An 8564-nucleotide genomic window follows, 5' to 3' on the forward strand; every position below is an offset into this window, starting at 1 on the left:
AATGTTGTGAAACATCATGCAATCTTGTCAAGATAATTCTCTTATGGCTTCGCAAATACAATCAGAGTTGAACAGAACATTGTTGTTCTCTGGCATGACTGACTTTATTACTCTTTTGTTTTTAATGAAAGCACTTTCCCATCTTTTTCTCCATGCATTTGGCAATCAGCTGCCAGAAGGGAACTAAATTTGTTGCCATGGAAATGCATACGGTCAGGTTTATTTAACAAGCTAAAGTAGGATGTGCACTCACTTCAGTACCAAGTTTCTTCATGAGGTGACGGAAAAAATCATCCAGTTCCTTGCCTTCAATGTAGCCATTATCTAGATAAGAGTTCAACAAACGGGTAATGAAATCATATGCAGAAGTACCGAATAAGATCAGTAACAACAGCCATTTTCTGGAAATCCTGTCTGAAGTATATTTGTTATAGAATAAACAATGGAGTAAAGTAAATAGAGCTCAATTTATTAGGAACCAATATCAAAACCATGCACGCCCAGGATCAAATCTGTACCGAGACCAACAAGCCAGAGTTTGGGACATTTTACTGTTGCGCAGATTTAACAAAGTTGCCTTTATTAGTCACATATTGTAATTTGGTTTTGCACTCAGTTTCAATTGTCTTCTAAATAGACTTACAACTCCTTGCAACACACAGAAAACGACTGGGCAAGAGGGCTGGCTGGATTGCTTTAAAAAGTAGTGGCAGTCTGCGTGACAGACATTGCTTTACCCTAACTGCCAGAGTTACTGAAGAGCCGCAATTTTAAAATGATTGTCTTCTTCAGCAGCGTAGTAATTCTGCTCAGCTGCTCCAAAAGGATGTACGGAAGTCAGAGAGAAGAAATAATGCTTTCAGTGAGTGCTCTCAAAGACCGGGTTCCACCATCTTATGTGCTGTCCTGACTGGAGTGGGCAGTGCATAAACTGGGGAAAAAAAGTGTTTATTGACTACAACAGTATAGCTTCCAGTCCCCTTGAAAAATATGAGGCAAGGTTTCTAAAAAAAAAAAATCTTTGCTTCACAAAAGGAGGAGCATGATTGAAATTACACCAAACCAGAGTCCACACTTCCTCACCAGTGATGTGATACCTGCAGTACCTTCCAGTTTACTTTAGAACACACATGTTGGGTGGACTCAAGAGGAGCAAATACTGCAAGTGCCAGAAATTTGAAATTCAAACAGAAAATGCTGGAAATACTCTGCAGGTCCGGCAGCATTTGTAAGGTCCTCCATGGTGCTGACACGGTTGGTTCTAGAATGAGAAGCATTGTCCTGATCAGCAGCATTCATTCCAAAATACAGACAACATGCAGGATAGCAGTGAATGGCCCGAAGCAAACTGGAATGGTTCCTGACCTGCAGCTCACAACCTCCCCCATTGAGATTGTTGCCTGTGAATCACAGAATTAATCCGTGTCTCAGCTCATTATCAGAGCTCTTGTGGTCAACTTCTTACAAATGGCAAAATTGAAGATTTAATCAGACTGAGCTCCATTCTTTACATTCTTAAAACAAAACTAAAAATGAAAGTGCCAAACAGCATTCAGTTTTTGACAGAGCTGGTGGCTGGTCACCGTCCATATGCCCAAATAACCAACCACTTCCCTAATCCTGCTCAAATAGTGACTGATATAAAACCAATTTGTTGGTTGGAGAGACAGGATTAACTAGGGGAGTTGGGTCCGTGTGGAAAGTGTCGAGCTGCAGCAGTGGACTAAATTGCCCGTATTCGCCCGTGGAGTAAAAGGCATAGAAGCAGATCCCAGTTTTAATACCGAACAAATTTAGTGAAAATGTCGAGAACAGGGCGGGAGTCAAAACACAGTCAAATTAAAAAAGAAATGTGTCAGCGTGTAGTGCTTTGTGCAAACCTTGTCAAATTCATTTGTTTAATCCTTCCCAAAATATTGAATATTTAAAAGCTTAATTTGGATGCAAAAAGTTTCCAAAGCATAATGGGAAAATTAATTTCTATTTTACACCCAGATGAAGAGCAATAATTTGAGTTTTTTATGCAATGGTCCCATACTTGCAGTGGACGGGTCTCACCCCACCCCACCCTTATTTAGCATTGTATGGAGTAAAATTGAATTACCATCAGCATCAAACCGCTGCCAAATCTGAAGAAACCCGACGGCATCCAGGTTGTCGAAGCCCGGGCTGTCCATGGTGCTGGGGAGTTGAAAGGAAAAGTTTCCAAACGCTGGCAAGGCTTTTTCTCTGATGGTTCTGCTGCCGCCCACGGGAGATGTCCAGGGCTTCGCAATGGCCAAGAGGGCTTCCTTCACTCCCGAGCTTTTAAAAAAAGGACAACTCCACTCAAAACACAGAGCTCACTCCCTGTGTCACCGCGCCAAACAGCCCAGTTGCCCAGCCAATCCTGGGCTCAGCCCCCTCAGCATTACTGACGAGCTCCGGCTCCACCCACCTTAGCATCCTATTGATCAGCTTCCAGTGTGCACTCACTTGTTAAGGTCATGCACAAGTCTGCATTGAAAGGCTGTTTGGAATAATAACACGACCCTGACAGATAAAGTGACATTCTTGCGAGGTCATTAAAAAAAAAACCTTTTAACAAAAACAGTGAAATTTTGCCTAACTGCCTCAGAACAAAGGTCATATTATGGGGGGGGGGGGGGTGCGATTTATGGGACAATACTTTGACGGGTTATAAACAACCGTGGTTTCTGGAATTAATGAAGTGCTCATTCTACTCTTTTTCTGCTGTTGAAGAATAATTTTCTAAGCTAGAGTAGTAATCACTGGTCCATGCCCTCACATGCATGGTTGCTCCCCTACTAATTACAATTGTGACTCTCAGCCAGCTCCCTCTAACTCCATCTTTGGCTATCAACTGAGAACACAAGTGGCCTAAGGGAATCATTTTATCACCACCACACCCACCCACCGTGGACAGGATTTAATACCCCCTTACTGTCAAGTTTAGAGGCGGGCATTTAATCAGGTGAGAGGGTATTGGCTGGGGACCCCTTCACCTTCCAAAACTCATGGATGGTCTTCCTGCTGGATGCTAATTGGGTGGGCAACTATTGGCCACTTAAGCGCCTCATCCTGTTGCCATTGGTATTCAACCAATGGTGGGCAGAGGAATGACCACTTGGGAAGACTGACAACGAAGTCTAACTCGCTTTCTTGTGGGCTTCCATTGGGGGAGCCCTCACTCAAAAGCACTCAGTGCCTGATCGAGGGACCCAACATCGGGGGAGGTGGCCCCGCTGAGATCCCTGCTCCCCTCCCCCACCCCTACCCTCACCACACATCCGGTTAGGGACACCTATTCTGCCCTCACCGGTGGCTTTGGTCTACTGTTGATCCTGGGCCTCTGGTCAGTATGATACTGTCAGCAGCCACTGGCACCAGTGGCACTGAAGCACAATGGAAAGGCTCGGGTGGTGGAAACTCCACTCCCAGGGACCTAAATCCTGGGGAAGGTCATGATTTCATGTTAATTGGCCGCCTTCCAGAAAATTGTGCATAAAGGTGGGTCTTCGACACCATCGGCTTCTGGACCCACAAATGGTGAATTTTCCCAGGCAAAGGGAAATAGATTTGGATGCATACCGAGGATTCTGATATCTTCCAGCCTTCTTTTACTTTCCCAAGCACCAATTGCCCTCTTGCCTGTGAGGCGTCCCAGCAGCATGGGAACTACATAAGCTGCAGTAGCTCGCATCTCTGAGGAGCAGCAGCAGCTTCACCCAGCTCAACAGCCACAGCAGCAGAGGAAGAAACTGCAGCAGCTACATGAAGCAGAGGAGATGAACCCAGGGCTGCACCTCGAAGGAGGCGATACCCTCAACACAGTTTCAGGTCCAGACCAAGGGTCAACCTCCTTGACATGTCTGAGCAACAGTGTCTCCAACAGCTCAGCTTCTCAGGCAGGTGCACAGGCATCCAGAACTTTCAGGAAGGTACACGACGAGCCATGTGCATGAATGTTCTCCACTGTGTCCAGCTGGCAGAATAGGAAGGTGGAGAGCGCCCAACATTCTCGGAGGAGAGGGAGCCTGATGTGCGGTTGGTGCCATGCCAGAGAGGCCCGCCATGGACTCATCCAGTGATGCTTCACTTGAATACGTGCTGACTGCAGACAATGTTTTCTACCAAAACCCCTCTGCAAATTCCATCCCCAACGTACCTTCCTGCCATCACCTAGCCATCCATCACAACCATACCCATTCCGCCACGAGGTTGGTCATTCCATTCACTAGCAGAAAGTTCGCCAGGGTGAATGGGAGATGATACCGTGAAAGTGGTGAGTTCACAGAAACTTGTGCTGTTACAGAAACTTGTGTTGTTATAGAAATGAAGTGCAGCAATGCAACAATAACATTGTTACAAGCTCCCAATTGAATCCCTTCATGCAACCAAGACACTCTTCCCTTACCCTTCCTATTTCCTGTCAGTGACCCCACCCCTTTGGCATCAGCAGTGTTAGCGAGACATTACTTTTTCCCCTGCTCTGACATGAGTGTGGCAGACATCTTCAGGTATTTTGAGCCAGTGAGGGCCAGCAAAGATTGCTGCACCTGCACCTGTGAAGGGGCAGACTCAGTCATTGGGGCTAGAGGCTGCATGCAGAGGTCTGACTGATGGATCGAGAAGTGTGTTACCTTCAAAAGAGTCCCCACTGCTATGTGTTCATTTTGCATCTTCTATCTTCAAACAAATCTCTGTGCCCTGATGGCCAAGAGCAGGAGAGCTTTTTGCTGCATGTTACTGTAATGTTCAGCCACCAAGGAAATGCTTTGCTCAATCTTTTAGAAATTGCTAACCAGAGTATGCAGATCATTCGTTTGGGCCGGCACACAAGCAATGGCCTGCCACATCCATTTCTCATGGTTGGTGGAGTGGAGGAACAACATGGTGGCACAATGGTTAGCACTGCTGCCTCATGGCACCGAGGTACCAGGTTCGATCCCGGCTCTGGGTCACTGTCCGTGTGGAGTTTGCACAATCTCCCCATGTTTGCGTGGGTTTCGCAGCCACAACCCAAAGATGTGCAGGGTAGGTGGATTGGTCATGCTAAATTGACCCTTAATTGGAAAAAATGAAATGGGTACTCTAAAATGTTTTTAAAAGGTTGGTGGAATTGTGGAGTGCAACTACCCGAGATCGATTTCTCCACGTGCATGCTGCCTATGGAAATGCTGACAGAACCTCACCCATTTCTTGTTCCTACTCTACACATTCCCTCATGTTGATGACCCCCGAAAGGCCCAGCATCTGTGTCCAGCTGACTAGAGATTGAAGTGTCCTGTGCTCTCCGACTGGGACATTCTACAGCTGTCTCAGTCTCCAATACCTGCTCTTACACATATGTGATGTCCTCCTCACCTTGTGTCACCCTATCTATCTGCTGGACCCACCGAGCCATGTGCATCTGCACTGACGCAGGGTGAAAGAATAATGTGATGGTGGATCCGCTGAGTGCTGGGCTTCCTCCGTGGGCTTCTCCCTCATCTCCTCTGTTGGTTCTCGGAAGAGATCAAAGACAGCGGTTAGTGCTGAAAGGAAGTGAATTAGGGTTCCATGTTAGCACAGTGCAGGTCATGAGACTTCATGTCTTAGTCTCAATTTAACATGAACAATTGTGACATGAGCAATTGTTCAGTGCCAAGTGCACCATCTAATGCTATCAGCAGCTCTCCAGACCACTCTGATTTCTCCCTCACCTTGTGCCACCTGACCTCCTTCGCAGTTAGGGAGGCCATGGCTGCAGATTCAACCCCCACCCCAGGTTCTCTGGCTTTCCGTGGAGTTGTCAGCATTCATCACCTTCAATGAGAGCCGGCAGAGAGTGTTGTGTGTGTGAGAAATTCAATGATTGTGGAGGGTGAATGGTGAAACTTTGAAGAAAGTGATTGTGAGGAATGGCTTAGCGAGAGGGCAATAGGATGAGGCAGGGATGGAAATTTGAGAAGGAGGTTGTAGAGGATGGAATACGTATGACAGCAAAGTGTGTTAGGCAGAGGAGTACTGCATAGGAGAACGCAAAGGAGGTGAGAACATTATGGCTGCCAGATGGGGCACCTTGTCCTACATCATGAGGTCATTAAATATGTTGAAGCATAAGATCCAGATCCTCAGCGTCACACTCCTGATGGTCATCACCTCAGTTACTTACAGCCACCCCAGCTTAGTTCTGTTGACTGGCCTCTCTCCCATCCTCAGATAAGAGGACTCTCTTCTGGCCCTGACTGCATGCAACATTATCTCCAGGGACGAAGTCGCACTTCCATCCTGCAGCAGTTTCCTCCTTCCCCCTGATATATTCAATGGTGCCATTGTGAGCTCTCCCAAGAGCACTTTAAAAAGTGATCCTCCAATGCATGTTTCAATGCACCAGCCCGCCCTGCCTTCCCTAATCAGTTGGTCTACCCGAAGTTGGGATGTTAGTGCTGTGACTCAATGAAGGAGCCTTGACAAAGCTCGCAAACTTGTTCAACGGGTTCCTGACATGCAAATAGGGTTCTGTTGTTACAGCAGGGGCTAAATCCGGATGATGCCATCCATTTTGTTATCTTGGTTTAATCAGGTCGCTCAAATCTGGACTTACTTCATGTAAAGCTTGCATTGTTAATATATAGAAATGTTAGAAATATTTTTTTTCCTCTTACAACTGTAAAGCACAGCATTGCCAACCCTAAGACCAAGAAAAATAAATCCCTCTTTGTTTTAGTTTGACTGCTTCCTCATTACTCACATTCATACAATTCAATCTTTTCTGCAGTACTGCATTGTGCGCACTAACATTCTAATTACCAAATGTACAGTGGGCAATTTGCCCACCGCAATTCAGATGTCAAGCTATCTCTAATCAAATTTATGTTGCACTTTCATTTGATTGGTTCAAATGTTATATCCATAAATCAGCAAATCCGATATCTCAGTCAGGTATAGTGCCAATCATCATGTCGTAATCAATTAAAATAACAAACATAGGAATTCACAAAAACGGTCCAATAATGAATAGTTAGTAATAGTAATCAATAATAAAAGGTGAACCAATAAGACTGCTCAAAATATTCTTTGACAATCCTTTTAACGACGTTCCATTCACCATGAAGCTGGAACAGACTAAACAGAAAAGATGGTACACATTATAAGAAAGAAAAATAAAATTCATCTTTACAACAACATTGTGTTATGTCTGAAATACCTGTAACAAGGTATTCCATTAGAGGCCTTTGCCTATTGAGGGGCCTCAGCCTGGAGTTTAAAACATTCCTGATGTTATTCCTCTCACCAGCTTTTCAACTGGGCCCACAATTTGCAGTTTGGGTTTGGTTGACAGCAAGAGGGAACAGCCATTCACAGGGTGTGTTACTTGTTTGTAAACCTTGCCGCATCCTGTATTTATTTATCGATGAAGGCGAGATGACATCTAGAATAGATAACACTGTGAGAAACAATTAAAGCAAAATTATTTTGCATAACACAGCAGAAATGCATTCAGATCCTCTTCGACACATAGCTAGTTTTCTCTTCTGTAATCAGTACTTCTACCACATTTGCCAACAGTAATTTTAAAAATGTATCCACTTACATTGGCATTGTTGGCAAGGTGAACAGTTATTGTCCATCCCAACCATCTTTGAGAAGGTGGTAATGAGCCACCTTGTTGAACTGCTGCAGTCCATGTGGTGTAGGTGTCAGGTAGGGAGTTTCACCAATGATGAAGGAATGGAGATATATTTCTCAGTCAGAATGGTGAGCGACATGGACGGGAACATGGAGATGGTGGTATTCCCATACGCCTGCTGCCCTTGTCCTTCTAGATGCTGGAGGTCACAGATTTGGGAGATTCTGCTGAAGAAGCCTTGGTGAATTGCGGCAGTGCATCGCGTATGATGGCACAAAGTATAGTGGTGGGTGGACAGGTAATGCGGGAGTGAATGGGGTGCCAGTCAATGAGATTGCTTTGTTGTGGATGTTGTTGAACCTTTGAGTGTTGTTGGAGCTGCCCTCATCCAGACAAGTGGAGAGTATTCCATCACACTCCCGACTTGCACCTTGTAGATGGTGGACAAACTTTGGAGAGTCAGGAAGTTAGTTACACACCACTGAATCTCCTATCTGTGACCTGCTCTTGTAGCCATATTTATATAGTTGATCCAATTAAGTTTTGATTCAAATGTAGACTCCAGGATGTTGATAGTGGGGCATTCAGCAATGATAATGCTGTTGAATGTTATCACGGTTCTGCCTGGCAACATTAGTAAAATGAAGTGAACAAAACATAACAGGATGCGAGATGTCCAGCACCAGATAGAAATCTGCCTAGAGAGAGCAGTAGAAAATATTGAAAAGGCCCTATTGATATGAGTCGCTCCCAATAACAAGATTAGAAGTCCATTTAGAAAAGAATCAGGGGCGAAATTCTCCGACCCCACGCAGAGTCGGAGAATCGGCCGGCGGCGGCGTTATTCCCGCTCCCGCCGGGTTTTTAAATCTCCGACCGGCCAAAAACCGGCGTTGTGCAAATCCCGCCGGCAGCCTCTGAGAACAGCTGGCGCCGGCGGGATTTCATT

At 45.4% G+C, this 8564-nt stretch overlaps 1 protein-coding gene across 1 annotated transcript in view; it reads right to left on the reverse strand.

Annotated features, from left to right (window-relative positions):
* The window catches only part of scgn (secretagogin, EF-hand calcium binding protein), a 95764-nt gene extending 93369 nt beyond the window's left edge, over window positions 1–2395 (reverse strand). The window contains exons 1-2 of the mRNA XM_038797015.1: window positions 2105–2395; window positions 254–324 (exon numbers count right to left, since the gene is read on the reverse strand). Coding sequence (XP_038652943.1) covers window positions 254–324; window positions 2105–2177 — 144 coding nt within the window. The 5' untranslated portion in view covers window positions 2178–2395. The remainder of the gene's footprint in view (window positions 1–253; window positions 325–2104) is intronic.
* Window positions 2396–8564: the final 6169 nt, after the last annotated feature.

The sequence above is a fragment of the Scyliorhinus canicula genome, chromosome 5 (genome assembly GCF_902713615.1).
Source record: "Scyliorhinus canicula chromosome 5, sScyCan1.1, whole genome shotgun sequence".
NCBI classification, from domain to species: Eukaryota; Metazoa; Chordata; class Chondrichthyes; order Carcharhiniformes; family Scyliorhinidae; genus Scyliorhinus; species Scyliorhinus canicula.